The following is a 21,135-nucleotide window of genomic DNA, read 5'->3' as shown; positions in this document are numbered from 1 at the left end:
TTTAAACAATTTTAACTTTAATTTTTTTTTCAGAGATGGGGGTGTCGCTGCGTTGCCCAGACTGGCCTTGCACTCCTGGGCTCAAGTGATCCTCCTGCCTCAGCCTCCTGAGTAGCTGGGACTCTAACCATGTGCTACTACATCAAGCTTTTTTTTTTCTTTGCATTTTAAGGAGTCTTCTCTATCTTTTGGGGAAAAAAAGCCAACATTACTGTGACACAGAATGCACACAAAGTATGCAAAACATAAATGTACACATAATAAATATAATGCAAGCATCCACACAATAAATATAATGTAACCACCACTAAGATCAGGAGTCAGACCACTGCCAACATCTCTTAGGAGTCTTCCTAACAAACGTCCTTTCCTCTTTCAAACTTGAGGAGTCCAGCACTGGACCTCCTTTTACATTTTGGGCTAATTGCCTCCAAGGCTTCCCAACTTTGATCTTTTTTTTTTTTTTTTTTTTTTTTTGAGATGGAGTCTTATACCGTTGCCCAGGCTGGAGTGCAACAGCGTGATCTCAGCTCACCGCAACCTCTGCCTCCCAGGTTCAAGCGATTCTCCTGCCTCAGCCTCCCTAGTAGCTGGGATTACAGGTGCCCGCCACCACACCCAGCTAATTTTTTGTACTGTTAGTAGAGATGGGGTTTCACTATGTTGGCCAGGCTGGTCTCAAACTCCTGACCTTGTGATCCACCTGCCTCAGCCTCCCAAAGTGCTGGGATTACAGGCATGAGCCACCGTGTCTGGCCTCAACTTTCATCTTTTTCCTTCCTCCCTATAGTTCATTCCTCACAAGGGGTTTGTGAAGTAATTGCCCATAATATCTATGCTTACTGAACTAGTGCTCCATTTAATTTCAATAAAACAATTAAAGCAAGGAAAAATAAAAATGACAAGAAAATGGTTTCTAATGCATTGAAAATATTAGTATATTCTCTTCCAAAGTGCCAGGATGGTGTGGGATCTTGCTTCTAGTGGGAATGTCAAGGTATGTAGGCACCTTCCCCCTCACGAGAGGGACATGCCTGAAACAAGCATTGGCAATGAACAGCATAACTTATTTCTGTCCTGTGAGGTTTCCCATCTTCAAAGGCTGTAACATAATAGCCCCCAAAATTATAGATTATGAGTGTTTTAAAATTTAGAAAAGTAATATTGTGACATTCAACACAGGATGCACAATCATGTTAGAATTGAGGTCTGAGGGCAACTATTGTCATAAAGAGATAAATTAGGGCCCAATTTTGTACAGAAAATTCTATATAGAAAATGAAGGTAAAACAAAATTCTAGTTGGTGTATGGCAAAGCCATATTACCTTTACTGCTGTATTTCCCTCACTGCCTAAAAAGTACCTTATTACTAGAAGCTGTTCTATAAATGTTTGTTGATTGAATTCATTCCTACATAAATAATTCCAGAAAAAGACAACAGAATCCTGCTTATAAGTGTTGATGTTTGTGGCTTCTTACTTATACTCAAAATGTGGAGAATCCTAAGCTATACTCAAGCTTAGGATCTCAAAGGAAATTACTATGCATATATATAGCTCAGGATTACTAGGAAGCCTATTGGGACATCACGTTTGTTTCTAGTCTTATTCTTCACTTTCGTTTCTATCAACTGGTGTGGAGTGTAGTTTCAAAACAAGATTCATTAACAGTTACAAGACAAGAGGAAAGCTCTTCCGGAGGGAGTGAAAAAGCAGCAGCAGCGGAGGTTCTCTCTTTGTTCGTGTTCCTCCCACAGTTGGGTGAATCAAGGGAGAACAGAGACTGGCTGCAGGGCCTTACTTTCTGCATAGCGCCACCTAGTGGTCCAGACTGTTAAATGGTTTTTATTTTGCCAAAGGTTGAAAAATCGGAAATTCCAAAGTTGTGAACAGATTTGACAAGCCGTTATTAATATTTGTGGGAGGATGTAAATGCCAGCTGAAGAGTTATTTGGATAGATTTTTCTCCCAGAGAGCATGTCCCCTATCAATAACGGTTGTCTCTTCACCTCTGTGCTGAAGTCGCCTGATGAGGAATCTACATCCCTGGGTCTCTGGTAAGGAAACACCAGCCAGCCCTTTCCACACCTGCCCCGAGCTCCCGGGAGTCCATACTGAATTAAATCCTGGCTGCCCCAAGGAAGGCATGGAATGGAAGCTGGAGGGCAGGCTACTGATGGGCACTGCTACTAGTTCTGTTTACAGGAGCATGTCTGAAGAAACAGCCGGATTTCAACTTTCCTTCCAAGTTAAGATGAAGCCAAGGCTGTAGACTGTGGCTTTTTTTTTTTTTTTTTTTTTTTTTTTTCTTAGCCAGGCTTTTCATTCCTCTGCAAGTTGCTAAAAATCAGATCTGGCAACCAGTTAAGAGGGATGTGGGAAGAAAAGAAGAGGAAATAGTGAACAATGAACAGTGATAAAGAGGTTTCTCTTCCTTTTTTTCTTAAAAGCATGACTACTGCTATTTCCAGACCTAGCCTAAAAAACACAAAGCCCTTGAGAGTAGAGCTGTGAGAAGGCTGAGTTGGCCACCCAGCTAAAAGCAGCAGAATCCCAGGTACATTCTAAAAGGTTGACTCAATTAGAATCCATTTGGAAAAACAGTTAAGACCTGGAAGTTCTGTTATTTAGCCCTAGTTTCCTGCTCTTTTGGCATGAGGACTGACAGCAGCTAAAGAGAAAGTAACTATAAGTAGGCGAAGGCCACATACATAGGCCAGTGACGGACCTGTTCCAAGTTGGTTAGGAGAGGTGGGGTGGGGTCATAACTGGGTAGAAATTGGACCAAGGTGATCTTTGAGGATCCCCTGACCTCTGATTCAGCACGCTCCTTTCACTTGGAATCACACACAAATAGAAATAATCTTCCTGGTAAGTCTTGGTAAACTGAGACTACCATAGAGTGCTTAGCATGAATTAATGATATCGTATGGCTTTATTTTTTATTTATTTATTTATTTTTTTTGAGACAGAGTCTTGCTCTGTCGCCCAGGCTGGAGTGCAGTGGCCAGACCTTAGCTCACTGCAAGCTCTGCCTCCCGGGTTTTACGCCATTCTCCTGCCTCAGCCTCCCGAGTAGCTGGGACTACAGGCGCCCACCACCTCGCCCGGCTAGGTTTTTGTATTTTTAGTAGAGACGGGGTTTCACCGTGTTAGCCAGGATGGTCTCGATCTCCTGACCTCGTGATCCGCCCGTCTCGGCCTCCCAAAGTGCTGGGATTACAGGCTTGAGCCACCGCGCCCGGCTCGTATGGCTTTATAAAGGGAAGAATGAAAAGAAGGACGAGAAAGTCTAAGAGTTCATGTTATGGATAGTGTATGTATGTTTATGTGTGCATGCACACATGTCTGTGTACACACTGATGCTGGATAATTAAATTACAAAAGAAACAATCACTTTCCTTTTCTTGAATTTAGACCCTTACTTCTGCTTAAAGAAGTTCAATGTTAGTGGTGCAGCCCTGGCAGTATTCAGACACTAACTGAAAAATTCCACCTGGTCTTGCAAAAGCTTTAGGAGCAGGGCTATCAGAGGTTCCCAGGTACCTGTTTTGGTCAGAGGGATTGAGAAGAGCTGCTGAAGAAGCTTGTTTTCTGACGTTCTCAGGACCACAACCACATCAGCAGGGAGAGTGTCTCTATTCTTCTCAAGAACCCCAGAAGCATCATATAATACCTGTAACATGAATAGCAAATGGCAAATTAGCCAAGTCAACTGTCCATCATTGGTGACTCTGGCAAATTGTCTAGCCAGTCATTAATTGACCTCTATATAGAACTAATCTTGACATAGCCACGCTTTTATATGCACAGCACCAGATAAAGGGAAAAATTAGGATTTTTGACAGGCCAGTTTATCTTAACTTATTGTCTAGTTGCTTTTTTTTTTTGAGATGGAGTCTTGCTCTGTCGTCCAGGCTGGAGTGCAGTGGCATGATCTCGGCTTACTTCAACCTCCGCCTCCCAGGTTCAAGCAATTCTCCTGCCTCAGCCTCCTGAGTAGCTGGAACCACAGGTACGTGCCACCATGCCCAGCTAATTTTTTGTATTTTTAGCAGAGATGAGGTTTCACTGTGTTAGCCAGGATGGTCTTGACCTCCTGACCTCATGATTTACCTGCCTCGGCCTCCTAAAGTGCTAGGATTACAGGTGTGAGCCACCGCACTGGCCTGTCTAATTGGTTTTTGAAGATAAATCACATGAGAATAATTATTAAAATATATTAGATACCATGTGCAAAGCATCCACCCTATGAGTTAAACACTGTTATTATCTCCATTTTACTGGTAGACAGGCAGAGACTTAGGAAGAGGCTGAGTAATGTGCTCCTGGTCACACATTTCACAGGTTACATAGGTAGGTATGAAAACTCAGGCAGTTTGCCTCGATGCTCACAACTACTTTAAGTACTCTCGCTGTCTCCCTAGGTCCTCATGCGATCTGAGTGATCACTCAAGGATGCTGAGTAGTTCTTGGTTCTCAGAACAGAGGGGATCCAGTTCATATAAATTGTAAGGACCACCCTCAGAGAATTCCTTCTCTACAAATAAGCTTTGAATGGCAAATGGATGCAGCAAAGGACACAGAGACCAGGAAAAAAAATAAGTTTTTTCCTTAAAATCAAGAAAGGAAAAGAATAAGAAAGAGTCAAGAAGAGGGATGGGTAGGACATAGGTATAAAAGGACAGAGAGAGGTGAGAAGAGGACAGGAATGGGAGGCAGAAAAGAGGAATGGGGAGGGGAATCACGGTAGATGCTGGTATTTCAGACTCTGAGGAGGACATTAATATGCTGAGATAGGTCAAAAATGGAATTGCAATTTCTAACAAGGATCCAAAATAGATACCATAAAGTACTATTTGGAGAGAAAAACAATCCCCTTCCCTTGTATTAGAATTTCCCAACATTCAGTCAGGAAAATCAGTTACAACGGCATGATGTGAATATGAAAGACAATTTCAATACATCTTAAATCAATAAAATAATAAAAAATGCTTTTTATTGAACTCCTACCAATTTTCTGGACCTACAGCTCATCAGACCCCAGAGGAACGAATCAGCCATAATTCAAATGGCTCCTTTGGGAGTAACATAAGCAAGGAGCTTGTGGTTATAAGATAGGGAATTTCCTGAATCAGTCACTAATCTGCTTCAGAAACTTGAAATTCAGACTGAGGCATAACGTATGAAAAGTGGAAATTTCCGTTACGTTGTAAAAGCTTAACATCTGGATAATAATGTGGAATTTTTTCTTCTCATCTGGACATTTTGGGGCCCTTAGACATATGACTAAAGTACTAAAAATTGAGTCCCACTGTGATATTAACCTTCCTCCATTACCTACATGTCTCCAAATGACTTTAGAATGTGAACATTTACCACTAAACACCGCAAAAAGCTGTAATGTGTTTTCTCTCTGGAGAGCTGTCAGTTCTAGGCCAAACCTCAGGTGAGAAGCAGATGGCAACTCTGTGGGCCACCCCAGTAAGAAACTGCTTCTATGCCAGGGGCAACTTTCTGTGAGTGGCACCACTGAGAAACTTTAAGAATTATGATTAGGTATTCAGGAAGAAGTAAAAGGGGAAAGAAATCTGTAAGCAATTTCATGAGCAGCACAGACAGGGTAATACAGACACTTACCCTTTGTCAAATTCAGGTCTAATAACTGTCACACACTGACCTCACCTTTCCAGCATAATGCTGAATGCCAAAGCACAGCTCCACTCCTTTGGGCCTCCAGAAGTATTTGCACCGTAGATTATCTTCAAATTTATCTGTATGGATTTTTATGTTGGAGAGTTACAATGTGAATTATTCCCTCTTTCAAACAAAAACTTGTTCCTTGAGTCATAAGTGACTCAGAATAAGGACTTTCAGAATAAGGCCTTAATATTAACAAGGGTGGAGAAAGATCACCGATATGATGGACATTTATCATATCCTTGCTTCGCTGTGTAGCGTTGCCTTTAGTGTCAGCCTGTGCTTTAAGGTCATATGTTCTCCTGCTGTTTCTAAGAACTCCTAGCATGGACACTGATGACGCCAGAGGCCCTGCCGGTTAGTTTTAGAACCATAAAGATATCCCACGGAAGGCAGATGACCCTGGTTTAAACTCATCTGGGCAACTTGTGACAATGTTATATATAAAAGAAAGCCACTGAGGGTTACAATTTCAACTCATAAAAGTGAATCTCTGCCACAAATCAATTTTCCCTCTGGGGAAAAGGCTTGAAACTTTTTATTCCTCCTTTAACACACAATGTTTGCTATTGTAGTTGAAAGCCTACTAGGCGTGAGAAACTGTTAAGCACTAAAAGCACATAAAGACTGAGGCTTCATTGCCCCAAGCACCTCACAGTCTAAGTGAGGAACAAAGGTTGTGAAAAACACTGAAGATTCAAGAGGAATAGGGTACAGAATAGAGGGCCTTTGACGTCAGAAGGAGGTGCCCTGTATTCATCCCGAAGATAACAGCAACCTAATGAGAAGGTGGCTTTAGAAAGACTAAACTAGCTGCGGTGTCCAGGGTAGATGGGGAAGGTAGGAGCCTGGAAGCCAGGAGACTGGAAAGGGCTTCTACACGAAATCAGATTAGAGGTGGATGGGAGTCCAGGGGAAGACATGAGAGGGGGACACACAAAGGATGGGAAGCAAACATTGGCTATAGGAAAGAAGAGAGGAAGGCGTAAAAATGAAATCAACACGGGGTAATGCTAATCATGCTGGCAGGAATAGGAAAGTGGGAAGGGTTAGGAATAGTGATGGGTTTGCTTTAAGATTCAAATTCTACGACTACATTTCAATTCAATTAAAAAGAAGGCCTAGGCTGGGCGCAGTGGCTCAAGCCTGTAATCCCAGCACTTTGGGAGGCCGAGACGGGCGGATCACGAGGTCAGGAGATCGAGACCATCCTGGCTAACACGGTGAAACCCCGTCTCTACTAAAAATACAAAAAAACTAGCCGGGCGAGGTGGCGGGCGCCTGTAGTCCCAGCTACTCAGGAGGCTGAGGCAGGAGAATGGCGTAAACCCGGGAGGCGGAGCTTGCAGTGAGCTGAGATCCGGCCACTGCACTCCAGCCTGGGCAACAGAGCCAGACTCCGTCTCAAAAAAAAAAAAAAAAAAAAAGAAGAAGGCCTATATTCTTACAACTCGCCACATAGACAAAATATGTAAGGTAAATTCATTAAAGTACACTCAATTGATGATACGAACCAAGTTTTGTTCTAAATGTACATGCCTTTTTCTCAGAAGGTACCTACCAACCAGGGTCTGGTCAGTTGCTTGGGGAAACCGACTTTCCTCATCCAAAAGTGCAAGTAGTCCCAGGGGTTTCTGGAGGAACATGTCCAAGAGAGGGCGGTTGTCCTCATATTCCACAGGTATAGCATCAATGCCTTCATTCTGATATTCCATCTGGAGGGAAATGGATTGTGATTCTCTCCAGCCCAAAACCAGCCTTGGTACCACCAGGATACTTTGACATGGACTTTCTGCGTCTAGCAACATTGAATGCATGTGGAAAGCAGGATATGTTTTACGTGTATAATAAAGGAATCTTCTGCATATAACACCATTAAAGCTGTGCATTTAAATCTGACTTACAAGTGGCCTCTGGCAGGCTGCTAAACCCAGTAAAAGCTCTCTCTCAAACGTGGACTTGGTAACTTATCATTTAGAAACTAATGTACAAGGAAGTAAAGCTGAAAAAAAAATTATTTTGGTGAGAAATGTGGTTTAAACCAAGAAAACAGAATTCTCTTCTGCAAGGAATTCTATAAAGGAATCATCTAGGGTTAGAAAACTAGAAAAACTCCAGATTACCAGGGAAATAAGTGGAAGGAACCTGGACTGAAACAAGAGTGGATGGGAGAGGAGTGCTATACAGATTTATCCAGCTTCAGAGATAAAAGCAATGCTGGTATTTTCACTAAATGTCTTTGTGTCTATCTAATCACAGTTTAGTTTGTGTGTCCTCATGCCTGCATTAAAACAATTATCCCTGCATCCAAGAGGCTTAGCCAGAATGTTTCATTATTGCAACTACTTCATACAGAAGAGAGTCTTAGGGTTTAAGTAAAGGTTGGGGTTGAACAGACTGCTATGTAGGCTGCTGCCACAGGAAGAGCCCCATCCCTTGGGTCCACTCGTTTCTCACTCTGTCTTGACAATTTATTATTAAACTCACAGAGGGACAATTTCCATTTCTAGAAAACCAAGAACACATCTTACTCCTCTCTGGAGATACCTCTCCAGTTACTGAGGGATCTGGTACATAGCAGATAGGGGATAGGGAGGGGTAGTGTAGCAGTTAAGAACCTATGTCCCGAATTCCAGGTCATCTGTGTCATTTTGAACACAATCATAAATATTTTTAGTTCATTAAAGTCGAAGAGATACAGCATTTTGAGCAATATGCACAAAAGAGTTTTGACGCAAGATTTAAATGAGTGACTTGTCACCAGCTCCACTCAAGTGAGGAAATGTACCTTTCCACAGAAATCAAGACCTTTTTCATATAAATTTAGACTATTTAGCCAGGACTGCCTTACCCTGTTTTCTCTCTAGGGTCTTTTGCCTGTTAGTCTACAGGGTTTCTGCTACAAATTGTGGGCAGCTTAGAGACACCTTTTCCCCATCAAGTTTAGCTACCTCAGAGTTCACTATTACCTGCTCAAGAGCAAAAACGTGCTGATTGAAATAGTACTGGATTTGCTCATTGGCGATGTTTATGCAGAGCTGCTCAAATGAATTTCTCTGAAAATTCTCGAATCCAAAGATATCCAAGATCCCCACATTCATCCCATCTTCTGCACTACTGCGTGAGAGAGAAGAACAAAACTATTTAGAGGAGGAAACACCCACCTCAAGATGATGAGAATATATGTGCCCAAGCGTTTATCAACTCAAGTACCCAATTCAGCCACTCATGGAAAGCAGCATCCTGCCACCCCTAAGAAAAGAAGCAGTTTGTGTCTTAAACTATTTGTTCTTTCGGACTTTCAACAGTATTTCCAACTTCTTTTTTTCAAGCGGTAGAATCCTTTAGCATCTTACTCAGGAACTCCATATATAAAATAGACGTTTAAAAGTCCTTTTGTTTGAAGGGGTTGAAGCTGTTGCTTATTTATTCTCCCACCTATCTACCCACCAAGGTAACTGGAAGAGTGGTCTTCAGAATTGGATGTGGTGAATTCCTCCACAATATGGAAAACCACTATGTTTAAGGAAAGAGCAAGGAAAAGTAGTCGAAGAAATAGGAATAATAATGTAAGATAGTGTGCTTTAAAATTTTTCATAAAATGTCTCTTTGATTCTAAAAACAACATTATGAAAAGGATATTATTATCCTCATTTTACAGGTGAGAAAACTGACTTAGAATGTGAAGCTGATTAAAACCATTATTGGAACGCATATGGGAGTTATTCACATCCTACTGCTCAAGGTCATCGCCAAGGTCTGATTGAAAAAATTCAAAAAATTGCCACCTCAGGCATAAATGGGTTAAGTTGTAGAGTCTGGGTGCGAACCCAGTTTGTCCAGCTCCCAGCCAAGACTGTTCTCTCAAATACTACACCTTAGTGGCTCCTTCAGTCATTTGCCTCCCGGGTAAAAACGCTTCAACTCTCCTGGATCTCACTGTGTCTTCTAAAAGAGAAGGCCTAAATTAGCTGGGCGTGGTAGCACGCGCCGGTAATCCCAGCTACTCAAGAGGCGGAGGCAGTTGAATCGCTTGAACCCCTGAGGTGGAGGTTGCAGTGAGCGGAGATCGTGCCACTGCACTCCGGCCTGCGCGACAGAGTGATACTCTGACTCCACAAAAAAAAGAAAGAAAATCCCAGAGAGGACCGAATGCTTCCTTTTGCAAACTCTAAGGGACGGCGGGGTCAATGGTAGCTCTCCTGAGCCCTCTGCTCTCCGAGGAACTTGCCATATGTTTTTGTCTGGCTGCAGGAGTGTATTAATGCGATTCACAATCCAGCTGAAGAGCCTCCCATACAGGGCTTTGGACATGGCGTCTCGAACGTCCGCAGCCCTGTCTACGGTATTGGCACGGATGATGGTCTCGCCCCGGGTGACCACACAGTGGGAGGTGAGGGCCTCCTGGAGCTCTTCGGGGCTGATGCACAGAACAGAGGCAGCTGAAACAAAGAGTAAGAATAACACAGAATGTAGCCAGACCTTCGTTCATTCAGTCTGTCAGCATTTATTCAACATCTAATCTACTATGTGCCAGACTCCATTTTGGTACTTTTCACTCAAAGATAAACAGGCTAGGTCCCTAACCCCAAGAAGTTTCCAGACTGACACAGTATCTCCCAAACTGTTCTGAAAGCTCTTACTTCATAGATGCTTGATGAAAAAAAAAAAAAGGAAGAGGAGGTGGTCTTTTGCCAAATAAATTGGAGAAATAGCTGCAGACTGTATTTTACCCTTAGACAGTCACAAAATATACTCTTATATTAAAGGCCCTAAAATGTCCTACAGTTTAACACAAAAAAAGGTTTTTACTTTATTTAAATCAGTTTGTTTGTTTTTCATAATTGAGGATTCTCACTCTTTGTGCCACCATAATTACCTGTGGAACTTCAAAAATAAACAGGTGCCTGCTTTCTTCTCCTGTATATGCTGACATAGTGGATTCAGAATGGGCCCAACCTCCTGTATTTTTTTCAGTTTGTAGATGATTTTTTCAAAAACAACTAAGGTTAAAAACCAATACCCAAAATTACCTGCCATAGAATTCTTTTCTACAGAACTCTTGCAGCTTATGGAAGGAACACTGGTGTTCCACAGGACATCCTTGGGGAAATACTAGTTCATGAAAACATCCAGAGCCATTAGAAGGACCAGCAGGCTGGGTGAATCCCAACACTTTGGGAGGCCGATGCGGGGGGGAGGGGGGGCGGGTGGATCATGAGGTCAGGAGTTCAAGACCAGCCTGGCCAAGATGGTGAAACCCCGTCTCTACTAAAACTACAAAAATTAGCCAGGCATGGTGGCAGGTGCCTGTAATCCCAGCTGCTCTGGAGGCTGAGGCAAAGAAATGCTTGAACCCAGGAGACAGAGGTTGCAGTGAGCAGAGATCGTGCCACTGCACTCCAGCCTGGGTGAGAGAGCGAGACTCCGTCTCAAAAAAAAAAAAAAAAAAAAAAAAAAAAAAAAAAGGACTAGCAAATGCTGCATTATATTTTACAGAGCCTAAAGAAGCATGTGCTTTGGCAACAACACAGCCCACAAATATCAAGTAATTACCATTTTGCAAAGCTTCAGCATTGGGCACCTCACTTTTATCAGTCTGATGTTGAGAGGAAATAGCTGCAAACTCAATGTTCCCAATATTCAAAATCCCAGCCAAAATTCTGTACACTGAGTGTACCTCCTGAAAAGGACATCAAGAACCATATATGAAGGTCATTGCCAATCAAACTAATGAACCACTAGACCTGTAGTGGAAACTACTAGTTGTTTACCAAAGTCCATTCTCCCTCTTTTCCTGGACACACAGCCAATTTCCCAAACTCCTTTGCAGTTAGAGGTCATCATATAACCACATTTTAACAATGAAGCAAGCAGAATGATGTGAGTCACTTCTGAGCCCAGGCCTTATAGGCATGAGCATACCTCCTCTATACTTTCCTTCTCATTATTGCTGGCTGGAACTCCCAGCAACCCAGCCTTAACCATGCCACTGATGAGGATGCCTTAGACCAACAATTGCACAAAGGGAGCTGCTCTGCAACCTGAACCTCTTATCTGGAAACAGTTATAAGAGATAACTAATCTTCTTTGTTCTTTAAGCCACTTTTAGCCTTTTACCCTAACTAATACCAGCTCCCAAATTCAGGTATGATCTTTTGTTCAAAGCAAGAGAGGAGCTGTTTCCTTAACCTCTTTGGAATATCGCTTTTATGAAGTAGTTGGGAAGACATTCATTCATGGTGCCTAGAATATTTTAAAGTTAAATGATGGACTATATAGTTATGAAGTCAGGAAATATTTTGAAAGAGTCACTAGAAATTATCTGTGATAATTGTATATGAAATTATATTTTTATATAACAAGAAATATATATAATTAACCTTTTTTTGAGATAGAGTTTTGCTCTGTCACCCAGGCTGGAGTGTGGTGGCGCAATCTCAGCTCACTGCAACTCCTGCCTCCCAGGTTCAAGCGATTCTCCTGCCTCAGCCTCCCAAGTAGCTGGGATTATAGACACGCACCACCACACCCAGCTCTTTTTGGTATTTTTTAGTAGAGACGGAGTTTTGCCATGTTGGCCAGGCTGGTCTTGAACTCCTGACCTCAGGTGATCCACCCACCTCAGCCTCCCAAAGTGCTGGGATTCCAGGCGTGAGCCACTGTGCCCGGCCAACAATTGACTTTTGTTTGTTTGTTTTTTGTTTTTTGTTTTTTTTTGAGACGGAGTTTCGCTCTTGTTGCCCAGACTGGAGTGCAATGGCACTACCTCGGCTCACTGCAATCTCTGTCTCCCAGGTTCAAGTGATTCTCCTGCCTCAGCCTCCTGAGTAGCTGGGATTACAGGCATGTGCCACTATGCCCAATTAATTTTTTAGTTTTAGTAAAGACAGGGTTTCTCCATGGTGGTCAGGCTAGTCTCGAACTCCTGACTTCAGATGATCCACCTGCCTTGGCCTCCCAACGTGCTGGGATTACAGGCATGAGCCACCGCGCCCGGCCAACAACTGACTTTCGAACAATACAGGTTGGAACTGCACAGGTCCTCCTATACATAGATATTTTTCAACCAAACATGGATCAAAAATACAGTATTCACAAGATGTGAAACCCACATATACAGAAGGCTGACTTTTCATATATGTGGGTTCTGCAGGGCTGACTGCAGGACTCGAGTATGCTTGGATTTTGGTATATGAATTGGAGGCTCCTGGAACTAATCCATCACATATACCGAGGGACAATTGTATCTGTTCTTTGCCCCCAGTTGCTGGCACAAAAGCGTCTAAAACCCTCGAAAGTGAGTGATAGGAATGTTAGGAGTCTTTTGTTATTTACAACAAGCCCCTCTCAACCATACCTGAGTTTATACTAAGCAGGTGACTCTTGGTGGACCTCTAGTTAGCTTTAGGATGGAGAGCTGGTTGCCAGAGGAACCAATCATGCGATCAGAGAGTTCAAACTTTTGGGTCCTCCTCAGCCCAGTCTCTGGGAGCAGAGAGGGATTAGACATTGAATTAATTCCCAATGGCCAATGATTAACCAATCATGTGAATGTAATGGAACCTCCACAAAATCCTCTAAGTGATGAGATTCGGAGAGTTTTCAGGTTGGTGAACACATGGGTGCTGGGAAAGTAATTTGCTTAGAGGGAATGGAAGCTCTATATTACTTCCCACACACCTTGCCCTATGCATTTTTTCCATTTCCTTGTGACTGTTCTTTAGCTGTATCCTTTTTTTTTTTTTTTTTTTGAGATGGAGTTTTGCTTTTGTCGCCCAGGCTGGAGTGCAATGGTGTGATCTTGGCTCACTACAACTTCTGCTTCCCGGGTTCAAGCGATTCTCCTGCCTCAGCCTCCCAAGTAGCTAGGATTACAGGCACCTGCCACCATGCCCGGCTAAATTTTTGTATTTTTAGTAGAGACGGCATTTCACCATGTTGGTCAGGCTGGTCTTGAACTCCTGACCTCAGGTGATCTGCCCACCTCAGCCTCCCAAAGTGTGGGATTACAGCCATAAGCCACTGCGCCCGGCAGAGTTGTATCCTTTATAATAAAACAGTAATGGTAAGTAAAGTGTTTTCCTGAGTTCTATAAACTGTTCTAGCAAATTATCAAACCTGAGGAGGGAGTTGTGGGGACTCTCAATTTATAGTCAGCCAGTCAGAAGTACAGAAGACAGTATAGGTATCTGGAGTCAGGGTAGTCTTGTGGGACTGAGCCCTTAGCTTGTGGGATCTGATGCTAACTCCAGGTAGATAGTGTCAGAATTGAGTGAATTGTAGGACACTCAGCTGGTGCCAGAGAATTTGTTGGTATGGAGGAGAAAACCCCACATATTTGGTGTCAGAAATGTGAGTAAAAACAGTTCTGATTATCTAAGCTCTATTTTTATATTGGAAGTTGAATACATATGTATCATTAACAGTAAAAAAAAAAAAATTAAAGGGTATATTTACTTATTTAAAAACTTACATTTTCTATATGTGAAACAACGAAATAGGAAAATTTTGCATTTTATGCTTAGAGAAAAGTACTTTCACAAAAATACTCAGGCAGGTAACTTGATTTAGTACTCTACATAGCAGCAAAGGAATAGGAACGGTCACTAGACCACTGATAAAGCATTGCCTCACAGATTACAACTTCCTGTAAACATTACTCAGTAAAGCCAAAAAAAGGAACACAGACTATAATAGTGACATCTGCTGGATATCTGATAATGCTACAAAGACAAATGAAGACTTTAAACTAGGCTTCTACAATGGATAAATGTTATTCTTCCAACTTCTAAATCAAAGGCAATATGTCATGTTTTTTACTTTAAGAATCATTGTTTAATCACCCAACTTAAGAGTGGCTAAGGAGAACACCTACTAAATAGGTTTTCTGGGACTTGCTTGGATTGAACATGACAGCACCTCATTACTTAGATCAATACAGCGTGAGGCTTGCTCACTACACTGAGCAACTTCCCACAGAGGCAGATCCCGGGGGTAAAGCAGAGACCCTTGCAGTGAGTTCTACATCAGCTGTTTCTATACCCAGTTATCTCAAGAGGTTATCTGAAACTCTCAGTACTCTTAGAAAAAATAAATGTATTTCCTGTAATTAAAACACAAAGACTCTCTCTCTCTCTTTCTTCACGTATTACAGTACAAGCTCTGAAACCTCCCAAAATAAGACTTCCAGGCACTTCACCACTGGGATAATCACCATAAAAAATGACTGTCAAAGGCTATACCCTTGAAACCAGCATCTTGCCCTGTTGCTTCTCTGGCAATATCCTCTTCAGCATAGTGCCTAGACAACCATTTAAAGTGAAAAACTATCTATGACCCTGAGCAAAAACATTTAGGTTCAAACACTGTGTGAATCACTGAAATTAATGATCAATTGGGTCTCCCTCCTTGATTGAGAACTACAGAGGGGTAACCAATGCTCACCTTATCGAGGAGTTTATATTTCTGGGCTATTCCACCCACTTGACTCCATCAGTCCTAACCTTGGGTTAATTAGTTCTCCCTTTCTGATCTAGGAGCCTCTGCATTCAGGTCAAAACATCATGTACACTCATGGCAAAATTCAATCAGGTGTATGTCCACCTGTGGGATTACTCTTCCTGTCCTAAACCTTTTCGATCAAATTTTTCTTATTGTCTCCCAACAGAGAGCCAGGGAAGGTTTTTCCACCTTCTTCACCTTGTCCATTTTCTCTTGCTTCATCTCCAGCTACAGAGCTTTTCCTGGCATCTCTGCCTTTTCTGCAGAATCTTGCTATGCTGCTATCTCTTTTTATTTCTACCACTTTCCAACTTCCTGTATTATAAAGTAGAATAGCTTCACTCAAGAAGACCAAGTCCCCCAGCTGGGTTTCTCAATTTATTGTTGATGAGTGTAAACTGTTTCACTACCAATCAGCAAAAGTGGGGAAGAAAGAGCGTTTCTCCATCAAAGCCCCACTACAGGATATCTGATATTTTCTTATCTTTTCTCATAAGACACTTCTTTTACTGATGTAGATATTCTCTTGACAGAGTTGAGGCTAATTGAAAAGTTGAGAGGAAACTTAGTTTTCTCTGTTAGCCTGGTGCTACTCTAAGAAAATCCCCCTTGGCCTGGCTCATAAGCATCTCCGGTAGTTGTTTCTCTGGTATATCCCTAGGAGTTTACTTCCCTTCCCAGTCTCTCTTTTCTTTCTTTCTTTTTTGTAAGTTTCTTCAGTTTTTCATCAGTTCTTCCCTAAGCACTGCATCAAGACCAGCTGAAGAGCCTCGCTACAGGCTCTATTCCAACACCTCTCCTTTGCAGAGGCTCTACAACATCTGGCATCTTAAAAGCCAATGGTATCCTATTGTCTGTCATCAAGACATTAGAAATCCTCAAGACTCTCAACTCATATTTTCACATGTAATCCTTCAGAGCAGTACTCTCTCAATTCATAATCTATTTTGAAGAAAGGGAAGAAATTTTGCGCCGATCTCAAAGGCTTCTCCCTAACCTCTCCAACGGGGACCTATAGTGTACGTCCAATTTTGACCATCACATAGATCATCTGCCCAAAAAGTTTTCATGTAGCATTAAATAGAAACATCTCTAAAACCCTACTGATTGAATATGTTAATTACTACCAGCAAGACAAGTATAATATTGTATGGTTTGGCTCCAGAAATAAGAGTTGAAAAGCACAATCTTCACAATAAGGTCTTAGGGATAATCCCCCAACCCTCCACAAGGAGTCATCATCATTAGTGGAAGACTCCTCCACCAGGGCAATTTCTTTACAATAAACTCAGGGTCAAACGTTCTTTCAGATACTTTGGCTGGTGTCCCAGAATTAAAATTCATGCTCGTGACTCCACACGAAAGTTTGCTACTCATAATTTTGCTTTAAGGGTTTCAGAAAAAATTAACGGATTCCTGCAGGGAACTAGTGACATTATAAGAAAGGAGAAGAACCATAATTTTGATTGAATTGACCAGTTCATTTAAGCTTTATCTAGAAATGTCTGCCAGAAAAACCTAAGAGAAAGTTCTGTTACATCAGCATTTGGCATCTGTTTCCTGACTACATTCAACTGGATCTTTCTGAATTTAGTCACACTACTTTGAATTTATAAACATAAAGTGAACTGAGTTAACTCAGCCAAGCAGGTTGTCTGCAGAGATAGAACTACAGAATTCAGAGTCAGAGATAAGATCCAGCTTCTTGCTTTCATTTCTAAGGTTGCAGCTGATATAAATTGGTTTATTTCCTGTATGAATTAATGTGGGACATGGTGAAAATATACACACATGACACCATTACATTCTGGTTATTCATTTAACAGTACAGACCAGGCACAAATTTAAAATGTTCACCATCTTTTACATGTTTTTCTTTTCATGTTTATTCATACAGTCATTCATTTATTTCTATTGCACCTTTTTTCCCAGAGAGGCTAGGGATGGCTTACTTCAAGGACATATACTTAATATACTAAATTTCTTCTGTTTTTAATGCTTTAGTGTTGTTGTACTAAAACAGATTTTTAACAGTTTTCAATGTTGTTTATCCTGAAACAGATAGCATCTGTTTTATTATTATCAGTACATTGCTGTTATTAGAACAGCACCATTATATACTTTCTTTTAAACCACCTAAGCCTGAGGTTGCAATTTTTTGAATTTTTGCAATCAGACCTTGGTGATGACCTTGAGCAGTAGGGTATAAATAACTCCCACATGGTTAGCGTTCCAATAATGGAACACTAGGCATAAACGGGTTCAGCTAGGATCAATCTCTTCACGGTATTCTATATTTGTACTCAAAGAAAACAAAACATTAACTCTATTAATGATTATTAACCTTGACTTCTCTATGGTTCCTGTACCCTTTTAAGGACATGTGACCCTGCATACTTTGGCATGACACAGGTGACTTTAAATTGCTCCACTGCCATTCCTACCATGCTTTAACTCTTCCGGGGATGCATCTTTGATTTTAAAAAAGCCTGTTCTATAAGTTAATAACCACAAAGGTCCTTTAAAAATGCTAGAACCTGTTTAATTGCTCCCCTCTAAGGAGCCAAGGAAGATATATTGATATTTTTATCTGACCTTTGGGATTTTCCACTGTCTGTCAGTTTAAGGTCTGTGGGAGGCTGACAGAGAAAATTAACAGCTGGCTAGACAGAAAAAAAAAAGGTGCTATTATGACTAAAATCAACCATGCAGGGGAGGGAAGGGCTAGCCATCACACTGCATTACACAGAAGTAATCCTTTATCTGGAGTGGCCATCCCAGGGTAACCGGAGTGTCTTTTAATCTAATCCCTAAGATTTAACACTCTCACCTACCTCCTAATCATTCACCCCCTTTGTTGGAAAAGCAAAAGAATCTATATATTTTGCAAAATTGATGGCATGAAGCCCAGAAACTGTGACATAATGTATCACAGAATAATATTTGAGCCCAGGGTTATAAATATTGTCTGTCACCCCTAGCATATATTTAATACAAACAGCCTGTATCTAGGATGATAAGAGTAGTACAGTACTGGCCGGGCATGGTGGCTCATGCCTGTAATCCCAGCACTTTGGGAGGCCGAGGCAGAAGAATCACTTGAGGTCAGGAGTTCAAGACCAGCTTGGCCAACATGGTGAAACCCTGTCTCTACTAAAAATACAAAAATTAGCCGAGTGTGGTGGCACGCACCTGTAACCCCAGCTACTCAGGAGGCTGAAACAGGAGAATCATTTGAACCCAGGAGGCAGAGGTTGCAGTGGGCTGAGATCCCACCACTGTACTCCAGCCTGGGCGACAGAGCAACATTCTGTCTCAAAAAAAAAAAAAAAAAGTAGTACAGTACTTAGAGCTATAGTTAATAATATGCAACTGTGTACCACGGAGAAGGAAGTAACTGCAAGAAAGTTGAAAGGATTGTAATTAATTTGTCTTGTTACCTAAGGAGCTACTTGCATAAATATATTTCTGTGACTTGGACGTAATCTACATATTCCTGTACTCCTACCCCCCATTCACTTTAATGGTTGGAACAACCCTAAATCAGAAAACAAAAACAAAAACAAACCACAGTATTGTTTTGGTGTTTGTTATTACATGTGTAATGAATTGATGACAATGATAACAATTTATCAACACACGGTCCTCACAACAGTGCTCTCCTAGTTTGATGTTCCTCTGGGCTTCTTGTTAAAATGGTTATATTCTGATTCAGTCATCCCTGGATAGACCTCAGGGTCTGCACTTCTAAGAAGCTCTCAGGTGATAACAATGTTTCTGGTCCTGGGACCACACTTTGAGTAGCAAGACCTTATAACACGACCAACATGGCATTTGAAAGCAAGTATCCTGTCCCAAGTGAGAAATATCCACATCTTTACTCACATTCATATAAGAATATTGCCACTTGAGTTTCTCTCTTGATCACTTACTTTGTCCGTGAACCCTATAATCCTGAAGCAATGCTGAATTGCTTCGAATTGTCTTCTGTAAGACTCCTTGGAAGTTATGTCGTGCATCACCCTTCCAGTTTCTTCAGCTATGTACCTAAATGAAGGGGAGCATGACCAAACAGAATGAGCATTGACTTGGAAAGTGGTGCAGGCATTTCCATTTTTTGTCTGTTGTTTGTTTAAAGATGGGATCTCACTCTGTTGCCCAGCCTGAAGTACACTGGTGTGATCACAGCTCACTGCAGCCTCGAAATCCTGGGCTCTAGTGATCCTCCTGCCTCAGCCTCCTGAGTAGCTTCGACTACAGGTGTATGCCACCACACCCAGCTAATTTTATTTTATTTTATTTATTTGTTTTAGACAGGGTCTTGCTCTGTCACCCAGGCTGGAGTGCAGTGGCACAAACTTGGCTCACTGCAGCCTCGACCTCCTAGGCTCAAGCAGTCCTCCCACCTCAGCCTCCTGAGTAGCTACTTAAAAAAAAAAAAAAAAAACTACAGTGAGACAGGGTCTTGCTATGTTGCCCTGGCTGGTCTCAAACTCCGGGCTTCAAGTGATCCTCCCACTTCAGCTTGCCAAATGATGCAAATGGCTGAGAAAAAATAAACCATGTGCAGTTGAGTTTTTGAACTTTCTAGACAATGAAAATGGTGAGATAGTTCCTGCCACCTCATCCTGGGCACTTTAGTTAAATACACTGTGAGTTTCCAGTTAGGAAAACAGCTCCATTTACTTCCAAGTTTGTCAACTGCTAATTGGACATTCATCAAAAATTACCAACCAACCCCCCTGACACTTACCTAGGAGGTTTTTCCTCAGGAAGTCTGAAGTCAGAAAGCTTCTTTTGGTGATGAAGACCGGCATAAATATAGTAAAATATGTGAAAATTTTTCTCTCCCCTGAAAAAAAAAAAAAAAAGACTTTAGTAATAATGTATTCTGGCTTCCCCATCCCAAGTATTTTACACCATTTTCTTTCTGTGCAAAAAATTATCCCATGGCAAATTTGTATTTTCAGGCAATTAAATATTATAAATCCCACTTACAGAACAGTGATAGGATTAGTATAGTAATTGTCATAATGTTGCATTATTAAACACACTTTACTACAAGCAAAAGGTTTCAGAGAATGGGACATTTACAGGAAACAGCTCAGGTTGCGTATGTTGAAATCTTTCTATTGCAGCCCAAATGCCTACTGCCTTCTGTTTGTACCACATGTTGCTTCAGAGATGGTGAGGTCCAGCTTAGAGACATCAGCCAAATCCTCTACTTTACTGGAGCCCTAGACAGGAAGTGGCCTGCAAGTCTCACAGCAGCTTAGGGAGCAGGATTGGTCCAGAACTGAGGTCTTCACTCTCCCACGCTGGCATTCTTAAAAATACTACTCAAAATGTCATTCATTAGTCTGGTCTCCTGCCATCCATCTCTTTTAGGCTACCCTGGCCAGGGTCCTTTCAGATAGGTGCTACTCTGAGCATAGTCTGTGGACAGCTGTCAGTTTACAACAAGAGAAGGAACTGGAAAGTACATGCCTAGACATTTTATAGCAAGTGACATTGCCATGACATCCAAGACCATGATAATTTTTCTGATAATGAATTTTTATTGCATTTTACAAAGGTGTTAGTTCAAAATGGGTTGGATAGTTTAAAAAAAAAAAAAAAAAAAAAAAAAAACTGGTCCTTTAGCACAGAGAGTTTGAAAAGCACTGCTCCACATCCCCTTCTTTCCTCTGGAGGAGGACAGTCTCTTCTGCAGATACCCTTGGCTTTTGGCAAATCTTTTCTTTGGTCAACCTAGCTCCATGGAAAGAAATCTTGTCTTTCTTTTCCCCTTATCCCCCTTTGTGGCATGGCCCTCATTCTGTTCAGCCTCTCCTGGGTATCCTCATCTTCCTTTGATTGTTTATCCTGTCAAAGCTCTTCTGTGACATTCTTTATCCCTGCCCTGTATTCTAGATGCCTCTACTTGCCATT

General features: G+C 41.6%; 1 protein-coding gene across 5 annotated transcripts in view; it reads right to left on the bottom strand.

The window, feature by feature from the left end:
* Positions 1-21,135, bottom strand: part of MYO3B (myosin IIIB) — a 494,519-nt gene that overhangs the window by 250,893 nt on the left and 222,491 nt on the right. For all 5 annotated transcript variants that reach the window (XR_002725179.2, XR_002725177.2, XR_002725178.2 and 2 more), the window contains exons 15-22: positions 19,958-20,056; positions 19,137-19,251; positions 11,257-11,383; positions 9,932-10,142; positions 8,670-8,817; positions 7,262-7,415; positions 5,686-5,774; positions 3,547-3,676 (exon numbers count right to left, since the gene is read on the bottom strand). Coding sequence is in view for 2 of the 5 variants with exons in the window: in XM_023185963.2 (XP_023041731.1) it covers positions 3,547-3,676; positions 5,686-5,774; positions 7,262-7,415; positions 8,670-8,817; positions 9,932-10,142; positions 11,257-11,383; positions 19,137-19,251; positions 19,958-20,056 (1,073 nt within the window). In the remaining 3 variants the exon portion in view is untranslated. The remainder of the gene's footprint in view (positions 1-3,546; positions 3,677-5,685; positions 5,775-7,261; positions 7,416-8,669; positions 8,818-9,931; positions 10,143-11,256; positions 11,384-19,136; positions 19,252-19,957; positions 20,057-21,135) is intronic.

Source organism: Piliocolobus tephrosceles, chromosome 11, assembly GCF_002776525.5.
Source record: "Piliocolobus tephrosceles isolate RC106 chromosome 11, ASM277652v3, whole genome shotgun sequence".
NCBI classification, from domain to species: Eukaryota; Metazoa; Chordata; class Mammalia; order Primates; family Cercopithecidae; genus Piliocolobus; species Piliocolobus tephrosceles.
The sequence above is the reverse complement of the archived record's forward strand: the minus strand, read 5'-3'. Positions and strand labels throughout refer to the sequence as shown.